The following is a 20426-nucleotide window of genomic DNA, read 5'->3' as shown; positions in this document are numbered from 1 at the left end:
TTTCACTTCGCCCTGCACCTCTCCTAATTTATCATATTAGAGAACATAGGCTGACCTGATAGTCTATATAACTGAACAATTTTAAATTTCACATCCTCATCTGCCACTCAAAAGGAACTTTTTGGATGCTGTCCATCCTTCTTTCAATCTTTTTTCATCTTCTCTTTGTTAAATCGCCTCTTATTTCCCCTTCTTTAAATACTACACAGCATACATTCCCTTACTAGCAATAATTATATATTTTGTTTTACTTCTATATTTATTTCTCAACTGAAGGAAAGCTGAGCTGGTCCCACCTCCCTCTGCTGTTTGGTCCTCCCTTTTATGACAAGCAGTATCATAGTTCCAACATTATTCCTAATAATCAAAACAGACTCCCTGATAAAATGCACACAATGTTATATGTCAAATATATTTTTATGAAAAACAACAATGCTCCCTTTACTGGCCAATTACATGCCTAATCGTATGTAAGATATTTCAGGTACGTTCTGTCATAAAACCTCCTGCGAATAGCACCATTAATGTATCTTTACAAATGAAGAAATTGAAGCCAGCACGTTGCCTCTTTCACGCCCACACCCTACTCTGAAAGTCAGAAATCCTATCTCAGCCTCCCAGGTGTTCACTCTCTTTTAGATGCTACTTTGTTTTGTTTTGTTTTGTTTTGTTTTGTTTTGTTTTGTTTTGCTAGATGCTGCTTTGTCTGATCAGAAATAGGATCACCTTGGTACTGGCCAATTTATTCAATGACCAGTGTACAGACTTCAAGGAAAATTAGGCGACAGGTTAAACTTAATGAGGCCTACATGATGGCATAATATGCAATCTGCCTGATGAGTCATGTTATTCCTTGTTACCAGGGAAGAAGGGCTAACGGCAAACCCCAGAACTGTGAGCCAGCTGCTCTGTGCCAACCCAACACACTGAGGATTTTCCCAAAATTTCGCTGAGTGAGGGACAGAAGAACCCACACCTTGGACAAAGAACATAGTTAGTGGTCTTACTTTTGGCTGATAAAATGCAGATTATGTTTTCTTGTTTTATTTCTACAATACTCACTGCATTTCTACTGCTCTTCTATAAAAAAAAAAAAAAAAAAACCCAAAAATGTCAACAATATCAAGTTTCTTGCTTGCTTTCAGACTTCAGAGGAGATTTGTGACTAAAAACAGACTCGCCCAACCAATCATTTATGTAAGAAATACTGATTTGATTTTAGCATGCTACCTAATTCTGCCTTTTTCCTGACACAACAACTAGAAAGAATATCAAAGAAAAAATGCATTGCTAATTCTGAGAGTAGCCAAAATAATGATTATACTAGCACCAGAGACTTGAAACGCTGCCAACAGAAAGAAAACAGATACCTCGTTCGTGTTGCTTACTTGTGTAAAGTTGAAAAGAGATTCTGAATCCATGCCAAGGGCCAGGTCTTGGACCTGGCGATCACTCAGCCATGATTTTTTTTTTTAATTAAGGTGAAATTCACATAACAGGATATTAACCACTTTAAAGTAAACAATGCAGTGGCATAAATGGCATTCACAGTGTTGCACAATCACCACCTCTAACTAGTTTTAAAGCATTTCCATCCCCGCAAAGAAGTCTTGCACCCATGAAGCAGTGCTTCCCATGTCCCTCTCCCCCAGGCCCTGCCAACCACCAACCTGCTTTCTGTCTCTATTGACCTACCTGTTTCAGATATTTCAGATAAACAGAATCATATAATATGCAACCTTGTGGGTCTGCCTTATTTAACTTAGCATGTTTTTAAGGTCTACCCATGTATCAGTACTTCATTCCTCTTTATGACTGAATGACATTCCATTGTGTGTATATAACACTGTTCATCCATTCATCTGTGGATGGGCATGTGTGTTATTTCCACCTTTTGGCTAATCTGAATGGTGCTACTCTGCAGTAAACTCATGTATACATGTATTTGTTTGCTAGCAATTTCTAATTCATTTTGGTGTAGTTAGGAGTGGAATTGCTAGATCATGGGGTAATTTTGTTTACCTTTTTGAGTAGCAGCTGTAATATTTTTTATAGAATATCTCTTCTCCTGCCTTCATCTCTATCTCCATTGAGATAGAAATCTAACAACTTGCATTAAACCAGCAGTTCTCAAAATTTTTCATCTCCATTTCTCTTTACGCTCACAAACATTTTTAAAGAACCCAAAGAACTTTCTGATTGTGTTGGCCATGTCTACCAATATTCACTGTATTAGAAATTATAACTGAGAATTTTTTAAACTAATGGAGCAATTCTGTATTAACATAAGTAACATATTTCTTAGAAAGATAACTGTATTTCCCAAAATAAAAATATTTAGTGACAAGAAGGGAATTTTTATATATTTGCAGCTAATGTAAGACAGCTGGGTTCTCATACCTATTTCTGTGATAAGCTGTTTCACTGAAATATAGAAAGAAACTCTAGCTGCACACAGATATGTAGTTGGAAAAGGGGGGAGTGCTTTAGTAGCTTTTTTGGAGATTTATTTTCTTTGATACTACATGAAAACTTAACAAATGGTGGAATCTTAAAGGCTAGTTGTGATGTTGGAATCTAAAACTGTATTAATGAGTTTTTCCTGATTGATTGCATTAAAATCCATTTGTTTATTTAAGTACTTTGAATTTCTCTTTTATCCATGCATGATTTTAACATTATAAATGCTGGCTTACTGAATTATATATCGCCTCCAAACATTGATACATCTTATACAATAACTAAAAATACCTTATTTGTTAATATCACCATGTATCTCATTAGAAAAATACAGGAAAGCGTTCAAGGTCACAATGGTGGCAGAGACATGTTTTCCAAAATTCTAAGTTTTACTTAAAAGCATGAATTTTGTCATTTGTGATGTCCCTGAATTGGCAGACTTACTCCCTTTATTTTTGAAATAAATACCTGCCAATTATGGAAATCTGAGTAATTATATTTTATCAATTCATTTCTTACTAGTTGGTGGAAGTTTTCTATGATTATCACTCCTGCAGTTCTCTTATCAAGTCCCCAGAGGTATTTTTCCCCTTTAAAAAAAATCCAAACATTACTAAATTTAAGAAGTGCTGTTGTATACAGTACAAAATCCACTTTAATATTCAAGACGTTTGGGATGTGGACCTCAACTAAATTTCTTCCTTTATGGTCCACTAATCCCTCTTACCTGTGGTTCCCAAAAATAGCTGTTCATTGCTACAGATTTCAGACACCATCCCTGAGGGATTCTGATTTAATCGATCTTCTAAAAGATTAACTTTTAATGGGAATCTGTACAATTTTTAAAGTTTCCTCCTTGATTTTAATGTGCAACTGTGTCTGGGAACACGAGCTGGAATTACTCTGGTCAGACTACCTTCCCAGTCAGCCTTTCCACTATCACACTTTTCTACCTCCACACGTCTGCTCCCTACCTTTTTATACCCTCTGCCTGCTTTCCAATTAATCACTTCCGACTCACCTTCAAGATGTAGTTCGATTCATATCCAATCACAGTCCCTACAAACATCCTCCCCGATTGTTCCAACTGGAAAGCAAACTCTCACTCCTGAAACTTCAGGAATAAACACTGTTTATCTTCCCAATGCATTTGGCACATCACCTTGTACCACTTCCTTTATTGTTGCTTTGAACAATTTTCGACACGCTATTGCTACTTAACTTTTGACATATTTTTGTTTCATCTCCCTTTCTGCAATGAAAGGGCCTCCAGGGCAAGAATGTGCCTCGTTCTTCTGGATAACCAGTTCCCAGGTACTGTCTTGCATACTGCTAGCTTTCAGACAATCTGTTACTTTGATGGCACATCTCTAAAAATTATAGAATGTACAAGGTAATGTTTAGTATTTGCACAGTGCTTGCTGATTTACAAAGAATTTTCATATCTGATTTATGAAGAATTGTCATATTAGCCCTATTTAATGTGGCAGTATTTATTACTCCTCTCTTCCAGCTAGAAACTAAGGCTTAGAGAAATCTAACAATCGACCAAGGTTAAATAAGTATTAAGTGACAGAGTATGAAAAAATAATATCTAATTCCAGAGGCTAATCTCTGAGCTATTATGCTATATTTCTTTATATATTATACATTTACTATTCACTTTTTTATCCCCTAATTTTTATTTAAGTACTTTACATATGCAAGCAAACATAAAACAGTCATGTTTATTTAGCCTAGGACACTAGGCTGAGCTCTTAAATAATGTCATCTCATTTAATTCTCAGAAGAAAAAAAAATGATTCTAAGGAGTCTGGGGCATGGGGCAAAGGGCAACCCATGAAGGCAGATGAAGTCAGCCTTGCTAAGGAGAGGAAGCACAAATTGGACCTTAAAAGATGGGTAGAAATAAACTAAGCAGCCACTAAAAATAAGAGGAAATGAGCACCAAGAATTTAGGGTGTGATAAGAATTTTAGCCTGGCTGCTTCAGAATGTTTGTGCTGGTAGGTTCCATACTGGGAGATAACGTCAGCTTGGTAGGGTGAGGTTGAAGAGAAAGATCTTATGCCAGGATAATTAATGCCGTCTTGATCTCTTATGCAACCTATTGTTAATAGAGTCATTTCCTCACTTAAGGACTTTCCTGATAACATCTTTGAAATTTGGTTTGAGTCAACTTTTGCCTTGTTATTTATAGCCTCAAAGCCTGATATATTTCTGCTGAAATCTACAATGCTGAAATATTAGCAGGATCAATCAAAACACCCCGCAAATCATTCTGAACTATTTTATTAGAAGCTGTTGCCGCAGTCACAACTTCAGAGGGGCTACTTACTTTCTCTCCCCCTTCTGTCTCACAGGGCAATCACGAGGGCTCTGATTTGACTTTGGTTCTACGGCCAGAATATTTCTTCAAAAGGTTCCCCGCTATCTGAGATATAATACTTTAAGCTTAAAAAGAGCAGGGACATGTTCTAAATTCGACCTAGTTTAGTTCAATCCAGTGAAATAAAGTAAGTAGAAGTCTCAGAATCCCATCTTGCATTATAAGCCTTTTTTTCTTTTTTTCAGAAAAACACAAAAAGATTTGTCCTCACATTTAAACTCTATTAATAAAATAGAAGAGGGAAGAATTAAAATTAAAATGTATTTCTATTATGCATTCATTTAACAAATCCTGTGAGCTTACATGTTGGAGTCTAAGAACAGAAGATGAATTGGTGAACAAGAAAACCTTTCTGCTTGCATTAATCTTTACATTCCAGTAGGGACATAATGCATATGAACACATATATATCTCTGTAAATAAGAAAACTAAGTGTTTTGTACAGAGTGACAGAATATGTACTTTAGACTGGTTGGCCAGGAAAATTCTTTCTGAGGAGGAGATATTCAAACAAATCTGAATGACAAGAAGTCAATCCCATGAAGATATGGGGAAGGCATCTTCCAGTGATGTAGGAAAAAGAATATGGGGCAAGAGGATGGCCATGGGACATGCCCTGCCAAGTGTGGGTCCTTGACTTCACTCAGGAAAGAATTCAACAGTGAGCCACAGTTGAGTAAAGGTAGATTTATTCAGAAAGATACATACCCCATAGAGTGCAGGCTGTTTCAGAAGGCAAGAGAAAGGCCATGAGGTGTGGGGGTTGGGTGCTCAGTTTAAAGTAGAAGTAGTTACACACTCCGTAGCCAGAGTGCAGGCCGGCTCAGTCAGAATGTGGAGCAGCCACGAGGCGTGGGGGTGGTTAGTTTTTATGCGCCCAGTAGCTTCCTATGCTAACAAGTGGGAGGATTATTCCAACTACTTTGGGGAAGGGGCTGGGAGTCCCAGGAACTGGGCCACTGCCCACTTTTTGACCTTTTACGGTCAGCCTGAGAACTGTTATGGCACCAGTGGGAGTGCCATTTCCCAAGCTAATACGTTACAATGAGCGTATAGTGAAGCTCAAGGTCTACTGTAAGTCAAATCTCCCACCATCTTGGGCCTCAAGGCCTCCTGGGAGTTGAATCTCCTGCCATCTTGGTGTTAATTGCTGTGTCGTTCCTTGAATGGCTGTGCCCTGCCCCCTTCCCTCCTGCCTCACCAGGAAGAGGAAAGAACTAATGCACAAGTGTATTTTGTCAAGAAATAAAAAAGGATTCTACCCCTGCCACTCAACTCACCTGGACAATTTTTAAATTGGGGTCCATGCTACAGACCTAATAAAAGAGAATGGAACATAACTGCTATCATCTGAAAGTTTGTGCCCCACTAAAATTCATATGTTGAAACTAATGCCCAGTGTGATGGTATTAGGAGGTGGGGTCTTTGGGAGGTGCTTAGGCGAGGAGGTGGAGCCCTATGAATGGGATTAGTGCTTTTATAAAACAGACCCCAGAGAGATTCCTTCCCTATCTGCCATGTGAGGACACAGTGAAAAGATACCTCTATAATCCAGGAAGTGGGTCCTCACCAGACACTGAATCCACTGGTGTCCTGATCTTGAACTTCCCAATTCCAGAACTTAAGACATAAATGTTTGTTGTTATTAAGACACCCAGTTTACAGTGTTTTGTGTAGCAGCCAGAATAGACTAACACAATAACGGAATAACAATGTAAAATAATGGAGTCGGACTGACAATTATCTATCCTTTCTCACCGACATAGTCTCTTGGCAACTGCTGTTCTTTTGGACTATAGTGACCATGTTCTAAGTGAACAGTACACTTTCCTTCTTACTATTGGTAAAAGTATTGTGTATTTTTCTTTCATCATGGTAAGTACGAATGCCACAATAAAATTATACTACTAATCACTTTTGAGGTTCAATTCTTTATGTCTATTAATTTTTTAAATTATTAATAAGTATATTCTAAATATAATCCAAAATGATTGCCATTGGAGCACCAGTGACATCACTGAGATGGTGAACAAATCGGAACTCCAACCATTTTTGAACCAGTAGAGGACTAGCAAGGAACCCTTCATATCCAATGAAATATGTCTGGATTAACCATACTTGATTTCCAAGTATATACAAGGCTCTTCTGAATAAAGTTTAAATTCACTGATATAACAAGCAGGGAGCTACCCCCTATCCACTAATCACGACTGCTTTCCTTTAGCTTCATTCCTCAAGCCATCAAAAGGTAGTAACAATAATCCTGCCAATGCTCGAGAGACAAGCCAATTCTAAATAATAATGATAATAGTAGCAGCTACCATCTATGGAGCAGTAAGGATGCTGGGTGGTTTACAAAGACAGCCACAGTAAAACTTTGTGATTCCTCCCTTAAGAAGTGGCTCTATCACCACCCATTGAATCTGGGCTGGTCTTGTGACTCACTTTAATGAAGAGAAGGTGGACATTGGCCAAGTGTTAGAGTCTAGGCTTAACAAGGTCTATTGCTTCTGCTCTTGCTCTCTGAGAATGCTGCTCAAGACCACTCTAAAGAAGCCCAAACCAGCCTACTAGAGGAGGAGTGGCCACGTAGAAATAGCGGGTCAAACATCGGAGCTAGCCCAGTCACACAGCAGATTCATGAGAATGACTGTCTTAGAAGCCAGCTAGTCCCAGCCAAGCCAAGCCATTATGTGATCTCAGCCATATGAATGAACTTAGGTAAGACCCATAGAAGAATTGTGGAGTCAACCACTAAATCATGAGAAATAAGTCAATGTTGTTTTGGGAGGGGAGGGGTAATTAGGTTTATTTATTTTAATAGCGGTACTGGGGATTGAACCCAGGACCTCATGCATGCTAAGCAAGTACTGTACCACTGAGCTATACCCTCCCGTCAAGTCTATGTGTTGTTTTAAGCTCTTAAATGTTGGGATGGGGTTCTTTGCAATAATAGATAAATGATAACCTAAACATGGACTAGGAGATCTAAATGTTTCATAGTGAGTATCTAAATGAATTTTTTTTAACAATCCTGTGATGTCAAACTATTAAAGACATCCCATTACAAATAAATAATTTGAAGCTCAGTAAATTTAAGTAACTTGCCTAAGGTCACACAGTAAAGCAACAAATCAAACCCAGCTCTGTTTGTCCTCAAGAACCTATTTATATCACTCTACCATTCTATGGGGTGTTTTAAAGTATCATTCTACAATAATGTTTGTGAAGGAAAAAAGGTGGGTGATGAGGCTTTTAAAATCCAAGCCAGCTCCAGGAGAACTAGATAACTGATACTCCTTAAGCCACAGTGCTAGAGAGATATGAGCAATATGAAGAAGCAGAGGAACCACTCCCAATTAAAAGATCAAGAGAAATCCCCTGAAAGCACGATCAAGGAAACAGACATTGATGGCCTACTAGATCAAGATTTCAAAAAAGGAGTGATCAAAGTACTGAAGGAACGAAAAGAAATAGTGTTTAGAGATATAAAATATGTCAAAAATGAAATAGAAGCTATAAAGAACCAAGTAGAATTAGTAAACTCATTTGCTGAGATGAGAGCTGACGTAAAGGCTGTACAAAGCAGGATAGAAAATGCAGAGGAACGAATAAGTGACCTAGAAGACAGGACAACAGAAAGCACCCAATCAGAACAGCTGAGAGAAAAACAAATAAAAAACAATGAAAACAATATAAGGGACCTATGGGATAATATAAAGTGTGCCAGTCTACGCACAATAGGGGTTCCAGAAGGGGACGAAAGAACAAAGGGGATTGAAAAGATCTTTGAAGAAATCATGACTGAAAACTTCCTAAACCTAAAGAAGGAATCAGATATCCAAGTACAAGAGGTTCAGAGGGTCCCAAACAGGAAGAACCCAAACAGATCCACACCAAGACATATCATAATCAAGATGGCCAGAAAGGATAAAGAAATGATCCTAAAGGCAGCAAGAGAAAAAACAAACAGTGAATTACAAGGGAACCCCATAAGATTTCTCTATACAAACCTTACAGGCCAGAAGGGAGTGGCAAGATATATTCAAAGTCCTGAATGAAAAAAAGATGCAGCCTAGGATACTCTATCCAGCAAGGCTGTCCTTTAGAACAGAAGGAGAGATAAAGAACTTCACAGACAAGCAAAAATTAAGAGTTTAGCAACACTAAACCCATGCTAAAAGAAATATTGACAGGACTACTCTAAATAGAAAAGAAGCAGGATGCTACAAAAATGAGAAACTCATAACTGGAAAGGAGGTAACTGCCATGAATTACAAAAAGAATAAACACAAAATTGTAAAAGAAGACAACTAAATCATTAAGAGTGGGAGAGGGAAGCAAGGAAAGCCACTGTGGAAAACAGTATGGAGAGTCCTCAAAAGACTAGGAACAGACTTACCATATGACCCAGGAATCCCACTCCTGGGCATATAGCCAGAAGGAACCCTACTTCAGAATGACACCTGCACCCCAATGTTCACAGCATCACTATTTACAATAGCCAAGACATGGAAACAGCCTAAATGTCCATCAACAGATGACTGAATAAAGAAGATGTGGTATATTTATACAATGGAATACTAGTCAGCCACAAAAAACCAACAACATAACTCCATTTGCAGCAACATGGATGTTCCTGGAGAATGTCATTCTAAGTGAAGTAAGCCAGAAAGAGAAAGAAAAATACCATATGAGATCACCCATATGTGGAATCAAAAAAAAAAAAAAACAAAACATAAACACAAAACAGAAACAGACTCATAGACAGAATACAAACTTGTAGTTGCCAAGGGGGTGGGGGGTGGGAAGGGACAGACTGGGATTTTAAAATGCAGAATAGATAAACAAGATTATACTGTATAGCACAGGGAAATATATACACGATCTTGTGGTAACTCATAGCGGAAAAAAAATGTGACAATGAATATATATATGTTTGTGTGTAACTGAAAAATTGTGCTCTACCCTAGAATTTGACACAATGTTGTAAAATGACTATTACTCAATAAAAAAAATTTTTAATTAAAAAAAAATCCAAGCCAGTATTATTTTTCTATATGGAATATAATATTTCAGTTTTTAGAATTTCAAAAAATAATAATGTGTATGTAAAAAGGAAGACAAATTAAAAATGTAGATAATTTATTTGTGAATGGATACACATACACATATATCAATCAACATCTTACATTCACACAATTTCCAATCAATTCAAAAAGTTATAGTACAATACTTTTTAAAATTAAAACAATGCCTGATGCTGGGTTCCTAGATCTTCTACAAAGTTATAAAACATGAATTCTTCCAAATTTCTCTGATAGCTTCATAAGCTTAAAGAACACTAAACATTGTGCTCCCTTAGGCACTCCAGTCACTCTGAGATTTTGTTTCAGGCCAGGCCACCTCCTTCAGGATCCTTTTGCTCAGCTGCACCTAGGTCCACACAGAGGCAAACTAATTATTCAAAATGAGCACCTGCTAGTTATCTCATTGCTAGGTTCTGGGGGCAGAGATAGAGAAGGGAGAAACATCGTCTCTTATGAAGCCAAGAACATATGGTGGAAATCAACCGAGGTGATCCCTACTTGTAGCCTCGCTGGCCATCGGATGAAAGATCTGACAACTGATCGTGTAGCAGCCAAAGTCATCCACCCAGAAGGTAATCATTTTAACTGACGTGCGGAACACACGCAGGCCCATGGGTCATGAAAGGAGCTGTCTTGAAAGCCTCGGTGTCAACAAATTGCTCATTGCAGCCCTCATGGTGGCCCACCTGGTTTCCACCTCCCCACCCATATTCAGGATCTTTTTAAAAGAATAATTTTTAGCCCTATACATCCAAAAGAGCAGACACAACGAGCATCTGCATGAAAGGCGAGCGCTTTGACCCTCACTGCTCTGCAGTCCCCACCAGAGAGTGGTGTCCGGCATCCACACGTTTGAATCTTTATTGTAGATTGTTACCAGAAGGAACTGTAGCCTCATAATTGTTATCTGTTATTTACATTCCATTTCAATATTCCTGTGGTTTTCTTTTTTTTTTTCTTTTATCAGATTCTGTTGGTAAATGAAAAACAAAGAAATGGAAGAGCTTTCAAACTGAACTTAAATACTGAAAATTAGGGAGGCAGAGCGCATGCTTGGCATGCATGAGGTTCTAGGATCAATCCCCAGTGCCTCCATTAAAAAAAATAATGATAACTAACTAAAGACAAACCTAATTCCCCTCCCCCCAAAAACACAAAGAAAGAAAGAAAATGTAAATAAATAAATACTAAAAAGTAGTAGACTAAAACAGCCAAACACCACAGAAGGACTCATACATAGCATTTAATTTCCATGCTTCTATTTGTTGGCTGGAAACTGTGTTCAGGAGTCATTTCAGAGCTTGCTCACAGTCAGGAAGTCGGCTAGGCAGCTTTCCCAGGGAACGCAAAGAACATGACAGGGCCTGCGCTTTGACAGATGCACGCCTAGACCACCTTTGGGGGCACCATGCCAGGGTCCGTATTCCTCACCCTGTAATTAACTATTGCCATTGCAATAGGATCCTTACCTCCAAAGTTATCCTTTTAATTAATGTATATATTGATCTTATTTTCAAAGGGATTGTTCTAGTGAATCACTGAATTCTGAAAGTAATCTTAGTTATCTTATCAAAAATTATCTTAGTTTGTTTTTTATTTACAGGGACTATTCCATAGCTAGTAGAATACCTAGAATATATAATATCTACATGACTTTTTAAAAGATAAGAACAAGTTACCAAAAGAGTAACTTTTGAAACACTACATAATTATTAACATTTGTTAAGCACTCATTGTATACCATGTAATATACTAAGTGCTTTTATACATCATTCATTCATTCATTCATTCACTCATTCGATATATACCTAGTGTCTACTATGGGCACTATTCTAGGTCCTGGAGACAGCTGTGAACAAAACAAAGCCCCTGCTTTCACAGCGCTCACATTCCATTAGGGAGACAATCAACAAATAAGTAAAATGTAAAGCGTATGTAGGAAAATAAGTGATATGAAGAAAAATGAAGCAGAGAAGGGAAATAGCGAGTGACTCTGTGTATGTGGATGTCAGGGGGATGTTTGTTAAGAAGCATTGAACAATTTCTTACAAACCACTTATTTAATGCCCACAACAGCACTTCATGGTAGGTACTTCCATTTTACAGGTAAGAAAATTGAGGCTTGAAATGTAAAGCAATTTGCTTAAGGGCACGCAGTATACAAAGGGCAAGGCAAGATTTTAACCTAGCTCTGCCTTACTCAACAAGCTGTGCTTTTAACCACATTCCTCCCGTCGATTCACCCAAGTTTGTTGCTGGAAGTCACTGTCACTGCTTCCCCTTCTGTTCACCCCTCTCTCTTCAACTGAATCTCAGCACCAGGTTTGAACGTTAATATGTGATATATATATTTGAGTTCTTCACAATGCATAACCTACCTCAAGACTGGTTCTCCTAGGATAACAGGAATTGCTTCTAAGACTCACCATCCACATGGCGTCGCTTAAGCCACGTAGCCAGCTGGGAAAGGGTGGCAGAACTATCACCACTCCGTTGTCCAGGCTTTTGGCTCCTCGATTTCCTCTTCACCCCCTGGAAGGCCTTGCACCTGTGCATTAAATGCATGTGTAAAGATAGAAGGGGTACGCCACAGGAAAATGGGGATGGGGGAAGCTGTGTTCTCAGCCACTCCAATCCTGAAGAAGAGGGGCTGGGCGATAATTGAGTGATTTGAGGGAAAGTACACATACAATCCTAAGCAATCAAAGGGAAGATTATCTTTCTTAATACTGGGGGTAGATGTTTTTCTTTCTGCCTCTCAAGTCCAAAAAGGGACTGCAGAACAAGTGGCTTAGGTTGTAAACGTTAAGGTCAAGGACCCCTTCTGTTGAACTTAGCTCTCAAGATCTCACTAGTCAAGCAAGTGTGAAGCATAATTAATAGCAAGGGAAGTATATGTTGTGGAAGATACGCTGTGAAAGTCAGAGGCTCCTTCCATGGGCCCCAACAGCGAGCCTACCACAAAGAGGACTTAACACTCGCAGGGCTGTTAAAAAGTACCACTTACTGAAAGCGTGCTCTTCCCCAGAGCCTCTTACTGGAGTTGCTCTGTGTGGGTGTGTTCATAAAAGTGGGTGAGCAAGCGTGTACTGGGTACAATCTGTGAATGTGCAAGGGAAAACAGAACCTCTCAATGAGAAAGAACTTATGTTTCTGGCACTGCATCTGTGCAAAAAAGACACAGTCCCTGTAAATGTACTAAAGAAAAAAAAACTATTTTTTAAAATCTTGTATTTTACACATGTCATCTTCTTGGCACGTTTCCCTCCTGCTGACTTCCGGCCGACCTAATAGCCCTTTCTCACCTGAGGGCCACGAAATGTTTCTAAGTCTGGCAAAGCCTGACTAACCAGACTACTCACTTGGGGATCCCAGAGGCAAACCCCGGCCCAAGAACAGACGTGACTCTGCAGGGCGCACCTGCCTGGAGGGCGGAAATCACATCCTTTCCGAGGGCCGGGCGGAGGCCGAGCCAGGCCACGCGAGCGGAGCGCGGCCGGGCGGGCAAGGATCCGAAGTGACTCGGAGGGTGTGCGCGACCCGGGGCGGGCAGCGCCCCCTTTTCCCGCTTCCCCGCGGGCGATCCAGCTCTCGAGGTGCCGGCGCGCGCGTCCCGCGCGGCCCCGCTCCCGGGCCCAGTGCGCCTGCCCGGCTGGAGCCGCGCCCCCTCCGCCGGGCAGGCCCTGTGCCCGGCTCCCGAGGCCGCGCTCCCCTAGCTGCGGCCTCTCACCGGCGCGGGGGCGGGGCAGGGGGCGGGGCCGCGGCGGGGCGGGGCGGGGCGGGGCGGGGCTCGCGCCAGTGCCCCGGGCTCCGCCGCAGCTTCGCCTGCAGGTCTGGCGGCGGGCGAGCGGCTCGGTCGCGTCCTCCGGCCCCATGGCAGCCCCCGGCTCCCCGGCTGAGTGCGGCTACATCCGGACCGTCCTGGGCCAGCAGATCCTGGGGCAGCTGGACAGCTCCAGCCTGGCTCTGCCTTCCGAGGCCAAGCTGAAGCTGGCGGGGAGCAGCGGCCGCAGCGGCCAGGCGGCCAAGAGCCTGCGGATCCAGGAGCAGGTGCAGCAGACCCTGGCCCGGAAGGGCCGCAGTTTCGTGGGCAACGGTGAGTGGAACCCCGCCGCCCTCTGCGCCCCCCTCACCCTTCCCCTTCCCCCTTCCCTAACCCCCCTCACCCTCAGCGCCCAGCTGCGTCCACCCGCTTCTTCCTGAGAGCGCGGGAGCTGGGGTTCTGCCCACCTGTTGCTCGCCGTCCCTTTGTACGACCTGGCGCGCCTGCAGACTCAGACCAGGTTACTTGGGGAAAGCACTCTTTTTAAAAATAACCTCTTACTCAGCTTTGTCATATAGGTATCTATGTATATTAAATACACATACATATCCATGGAAAGAATTCAGTCCAAAGGTTTTCACCCCTTCCTTAACCAGCTCCCCTCCCCCCCCACCCCATCCCGGCCTCCACCCTAGGGGACTTAATCTGGAGGCTCTGGAGAAGTCTGTAACCGCTTTGAAATTCTTTGCAGAAATTTGGTATGATCATTTTTCTGAGAGAAAGTTCCCCTAGCTTTTATTAGATTTTTTAAGAAGCTATGACCCCCCCCCCCGCCCCAATAAATATTTTTAATAAGAAAACCTGAGAGTACTGGCGCTCGTACAATTTGTAAATTGGGATTGCGGTGCCTCGCCCAGGTACTTCGGGGCACTCCACCCAGCGTACGGAGTGAATGGATGATCTAGGAAGTGAAAAAGTTGGGTAGGAAGCTTTGGGCTGGGAAACAATCACACCACCCGCGGTTGGCCAAGAGGAGAAGGAAGGGGACTTTGGCCCCGGTGAATGGGAGTTTAAAAAAGAAAAACAACACTATATTTGTAACTGATAATCAGTGGAGGTGGAAGGGGAAGAAGACGGCAAACCAGCTGTGAAAATTAAGAGAACATGACATGTCATTTCTCCCCTGCTGAAGGTCAGATGATCAGAGCCACACAGTAATTCTTTTATTAGTTGTTTAATTTATTTTTATATTATACAAGTATTATAGGCTTATTATGGAAAAGAGAAGAAAGAGAAGAGGAAAGAAATTGAACAATTAAGTTGGGATATCAGTTGCTTTCTGCCATGCTGAACTGTTTCTCTAGGAACTTAACTTGGGCAATGTTAAATGTAGAACCTATTAGGAAAAACATAAATGCTTGCAGACCAGATCAGAGATTTAAAACAGCAGACCCTGGGAGGCTGTATTGTTTTCTATTTGTGTAAAAGAATCTTCAAGGGTCAGTCAATATTTACATACTTAAGAAGTAAAGAGAAGATGTTTGACGATTATAGTTGATGTAATGGTGTGCCTACTATGTTCCGGGAATTGGACTAGGTAGTATGCATTCATTACATTATTTATGTTTCCAGTGGGGAAAAAAGCTTGTGAGGTAGGATGCTTATACCCCGTGTTACAGATGAGGAAACTGAGATAGCTCCGTGAGAGTGGGATGGTCTGGATGACACAAAACTGCCACAGCACATGGAGAAAAAGAGCCTAAATGTACATTTAGGAGTCTGACTAAGGACCCCAGGGCAGGTGTGGCCAGTTTTTGACCAGTGGGGTCGTCGTACCCCTTGAGTCCGCAGGTCCAGCACTAAACTGGAGCCAAACAAGCTGCTTCTGCTTGGGGGACATGAGGGATGCACGTTAAATATTCTGTCTTGCCCTCTGAGAATGGCTGGCCAGGAAGAGCAACCAGACATCCACTATTCAATAAATGTGCAGAATGAACAGAAAGGAGCATTTGCTGAGCATCTACTGTGTGCCTAACCCTGTTCAAGAATACGTTTGCATTTTATTGTTTCCTTAGAACAATTTTATGAGATAGATGTGAGGATCCATTTCACATAAGAAGAATGAGTCAGCCTGTCAACATTTATTGCACACTCAGTCCCAAACCCACACATGGTCTGTCCTCTCTACAATGTTCATGTTGCTTGGTGAGTTCAAGAACTACCAAGTGAGCCTTTACTTCATGCAGGGCACCACACATGAAGTTACACAGATATGTGGAATTAAACAGACACTCTGCGTGCTTAAAAGCAAGGAGTTTAAAGTCTGCAGAAGGAAACTGCCCTCTAAAGAACTGTGTTATCAAATGTAAACAGTGGTACGCTACCCAAAAGAACAGCCAACAAGTTACAGAGTTTAGAAGTGTGATTACTTGGAAAGCTTCTCAGAGGAATTGGGATTTTAGGTCTCAAAAATTCAGTGGGATCGGGCATAGGGCAAGGGTTGGAGGAAGCACATTCTAGGAGGAACAGCAGGGATATTTCATAGTTCACAGAATTGACAGTGTTCGACCAAGGGCACTGGCATGATACTTCTGCTCAAACGCTCAGGGCAGCTGCTTGAGGGGCTAACCAAGGAACAAAGTGAAGTATTTTTATGACAACAGGAGCTTCCCAACAAGCTGAAATACACTCAGCAGCCTACACAGAGCAAGTCAGGCAAAGAGATGAGGCAACAAACACCTACTTAACTCTAAAGCTCAGCTCTCTGAAACACAGAGGAAATCTGCTTCAAAGGAATTGAACATTAACACACCGTGGGCCAATTACCAGGGTGGTTTGTGTATGTTGTTTAATTAAAGTTCTTTGAAAAGGTTGGGGGGGGGGTGCTCCTTATGGTTGTGAGTATTGTTTTTTTATTATTTCCGTGTTACTATCCTGTCTCTAAAGTTGAAACAGACAGGCAGTTGTTGAAACAGGGCTAGTCTGGAAAGAATCCTGTATCAACACAAGAAATTCCGGGAAGAAAGGACCCTGGTGTTAACTGCTGTTAGCTCCAGGGCCCTGGAGAATTCTGAATTGTTGACATACCTGTAAGATCCAGGCAGCAGATAATCTGTTGAAAACAAGAGAATGGGATAAATGTGACTGATTTGTTGATAAATATCCTGCAAGGGTCTTTAACCCACCAGCTTCTCTCTAATGCCTTTATATATAAGTGAGTGGTTTTCATTGTAAATCACTCTAACTTTTGTTGTGATTTTAAATTGTGCTGAACATTTTAAAGTTGGCTGTATCTCTTGTGGTGAGTGGTGGGGGAGGGGACAGAGGTGTATAGCAGCATTGTGAAGTGAGTCTGCATTGTAGGAGATTTTAAAAATTCTTTTGTAAAAGTCATCTAGAAGACGTTTAAGAATTGCAAGTATTAGCAAAGGGAAATTTTTACTTACTTTGAAAGTAAACTTTACTTACAACACTACTTGGGTACTTGGGTAGGAAGAAAGAAATGTTTTAAATTGTTGTATGTAATCCTTATAAAACACAATGAATAATATATCCTAATGAAATTTGCAGCTTCTTTGGAAATCCACCATAAAACCTTGAGGCATGCTGTTTATTTAAATGGTTTTCCTGGCCAAGATGTTTTGAATATAAATGATCAGGAAGAATTCTGGGAAAAGGACTGAAAATTGGCTCAGGTAGCAAAAAAGGCAATTAATAGGTTTGGGGTGGGGGGTGGTTAGACATTGTTTAAAGCCTGTATGAATTATTTGTTGCCAAAAAGGAATTCCAGGAATGAAGCAATTCTGGGATCTAGGGGACTAGTCATTAGAAAGTAGGAGAAATCAGGAAAGAAGGAAAAAAATATTTGGGTGGCAGGGATATACATACATGGCCGTGCTGTTGGGAACGTTACAGTGTCAGTAGTGCCACCTGACTTAACATACCTCCATGTCTTCTTAGTATAGCCCAGTGTCTAGCAGATCGATTGCAATGAGTTTAAAAAAAAAAAGAGTGTGTGTGTCTTTAAGGAATTCTTCCAATTATAATTAGTCAAAGGAAATTGAATGACAACAACATGGTGATTACAAAAAAATTAACTCCCCACCCCTAGAAATGGGCAAAACACATCTTTTATGGAGAAGGTCTGGAGTGTGGGCATGGGTAGGGGTGCTTCAGAATCAATGAGACTGTAGCAGTGTTTGATTATAAAAGTACACTGCTCTCTGTGTCCCAGGAGATGCAGGCAATCACCTTGAGGGTACTGTTCACTTAGGCTTTTTTAAAAATTAAATTTAATGTTTTTAAATTGAAGTATAGTCAGTTTATAATGTTATGTCAATTTCTGGTGTAGTGCACAATTTTTCAGTCATACATGAATATACAAATATTCATTTTCATATTCTTTTTCACTGTGAGCTACTGTAAGACTTGAATATATTTCCCTGTGCTATACAGTATAAACCTGTTTATCTAGTCTATATATACCTGTCAGTATCTACAAATCTTGAACTCCCAGTCTGTCCCTTCCCACCCACTTCCCCCCGGCACCACAAGTTTGTATTCTATGTCTATGAGCCTGTTTCTATTTTATATTATTTAAGTTCATTTGTCTTCTTTTTTAGATTCCACATATGAATATCATATGGTATTTTTCTTTCTCTTTCTGGCTTATTTCACTTAGAATGACATTCTCCGGGGCCATCCATGTTGCTGCAAATGTCATTATTTTATCATTTTTTATGGCTGAATAGTATTCCATCGTATAAATATACTACAACTTCTTTATGTAGTCATCTGTTGATGGACATTTAGGTTGTTTCCCACTTAGGCTTTTTAAAAGACTGCTTTAATGTTATCTATGCCCTGTATTAGTGGTTCCAATCATGGGAACAGAGGGTAGCTCACTTGAATTATTCTAAGTGTTTGTTCACATTGGGTCATTCTCCTAAAGTATTGTTTTGGATATCGGCTTTACATCTTTTCCCCATGTGTTAAAATAAGGCTATTTTATCTTTATTTTATCTTCAAATAGTTAATAGTAATTTTACACTCAAATTGAATTTCTGGTCTGATCCATAGACATTATTAAAAGCTTTATTTTTTTCTTTTCTGAGGCAATAAGCATGTTTTCTCCTATCTATGATAATAATGAAATACAATAACAAATTTGTTCCTAAAACCTCTAGAATTTAAAATCAGACTTGATTAATACAGCCTTTAATAAGATCATTTTGCTCTATCTCAGATGATAGTCAAGAATTTTAAATTATACAGTTCTGAGATAAATGCTGGGCTCCAGCTGTTTTGTTCATGTATACAAATGTATGAAGACTTAAAAACCATACTCCTCGTGGGGAATTAAACAGTAAAAAGCAGTGATGCAAGTAGGAATAGACAAAATGAGTAGAAAACGTAATCTCTGTATTAGAGTGCACCATCTCACGGCCCTGATTTAGTAGGGTAAGAACAATAAGCAGAATTTCAGGTCCTCTTAGAATGATTCAAAAAGCTATTGTTTAGCTTTTGTACAATGCCATTAATGGTGGCTGGCCATAGAACATAAAAGCAGTCGCTCTGTTCTTAAGTACAGTGCTTTAAAATGAGCTAGGAGCCCAACCAATATGTAGACTTGAAGAAAAATGCATATTTAGAAACAAGAATCTTGAGCATTTGAAAAGACAGCTCTCCATTTCCATGAAAAGAAGCCACATATTTATGTTCTTGGAATAATCAGCTTTAGGCTTAACAATATTAATTGGCCAAAGCATCATAATCGAAGTTCTGCAATTCCTTGATATCCAAAAGAAAATGTTGTTCATCAGAAGCTTAATAAATTATTCCCACTAAATCTTAAATCTTACTTAATACATTCCCGGGATGGAAGTGAGGAGCCTCATGTCAGAATTGTTGTATCTTTACTACCTTTTCCTTTGAAGGAGGAAAACAAATGGAAATTTTTTGACAGATCGTAGGAACTTATTATAGACTACCAAAATATCACAGATAAATACGCAAGCCTTACAGGTAAGAGAATGACAGTAAAGATATATCATCCAGATGTAGAATCAACCTTGCCACAACAAACATTGTCACTTTTTCTAGTCACTTGGAAAGAGACTGTGTATATTTGGAGGATATTTTTTTTTCCAAGACAAGAGCATTCATGCAACTATCATCGTCCCATTTTGGCTCCACTGCGGCGACCCACAGGAGAGATGTAGCCCCAAAGGGTTAAGTGCAAACTGAATTTGGGTGGCTAGGATATTTTGAATGAACAAGGAAATATTGACCAATCAGCCATTAACTTGTCAAGTTCAAGTGCTGATCGAGGACTGTGCTAGAAGTGGCAGTAAAGATGTGATGCTTTATGTCAAGAAGGTGAAAATTTACTTGCAAAACAAGCCCCCTTCCTGTTTTCATCTGGCCTCACTGCAGTCCATTTTCCACCTAGGTAGCGGAGTAGATTTCCTCAAATCTCAGTGCATCACTTCCCAATTTAAGTTTCTTGCTGTTCCCTACGGGAGTAAAATCCTCATTCACCACGGCATTCCAAGTTCTCTGTGATCCCATGCCTGCATCTTCTCAAACTTCATCCTATCACCACCTCTCCCACGCCCAGCCAAACGAAAGCCTGGGGTTTATCTCGCTCAGATTCCTACCCCCCACCCCTCCTGCCCTCCTCCCTCCCTTCTCTTGGCAAGGTTAACTCTTACACGCCCTTCAGA

The 20426-nt window shown here is 40.4% G+C and overlaps 1 protein-coding gene and 1 long non-coding RNA gene across 3 annotated transcripts in view; one reads left to right on the top strand and one right to left on the bottom strand.

Moving 5' to 3' along the window:
* Positions 1-13655, bottom strand: part of LOC123616604 (uncharacterized) — a 90181-nt gene extending 76526 nt beyond the window's left edge. The window contains exons 1-3 of one of the 2 annotated variants that reach the window (XR_012503899.1): positions 13359-13655; positions 12317-12486; positions 9992-10908 (exon numbers count right to left, since the gene is read on the bottom strand). This is a non-coding gene — a long non-coding RNA (uncharacterized LOC123616604). Of the gene's footprint in view, positions 1-9991; positions 10909-12316; positions 12487-13358 lie in introns of those variants that run through there. The other variant, XR_012503900.1, reaches the window with a different exon arrangement.
* A 66-nt stretch (positions 13656-13721) lies between these two features.
* The window catches only part of PKP2 (plakophilin 2), a 74936-nt gene continuing 68231 nt past the window's right edge, over positions 13722-20426 (top strand). The window contains exon 1 of the mRNA XM_074357234.1: positions 13722-14034. Within this exon, the coding sequence (XP_074213335.1) occupies positions 13812-14034 (223 nt within the window). The 5' untranslated portion in view covers positions 13722-13811. The remainder of the gene's footprint in view (positions 14035-20426) is intronic.

This window comes from Camelus bactrianus, chromosome 34 (genome assembly GCF_048773025.1).
Source record: "Camelus bactrianus isolate YW-2024 breed Bactrian camel chromosome 34, ASM4877302v1, whole genome shotgun sequence".
In the NCBI taxonomy this organism is placed as follows: Eukaryota; Metazoa; Chordata; class Mammalia; order Artiodactyla; family Camelidae; genus Camelus; species Camelus bactrianus.
This window is presented reverse-complemented; position numbering and strand designations above follow the sequence as displayed.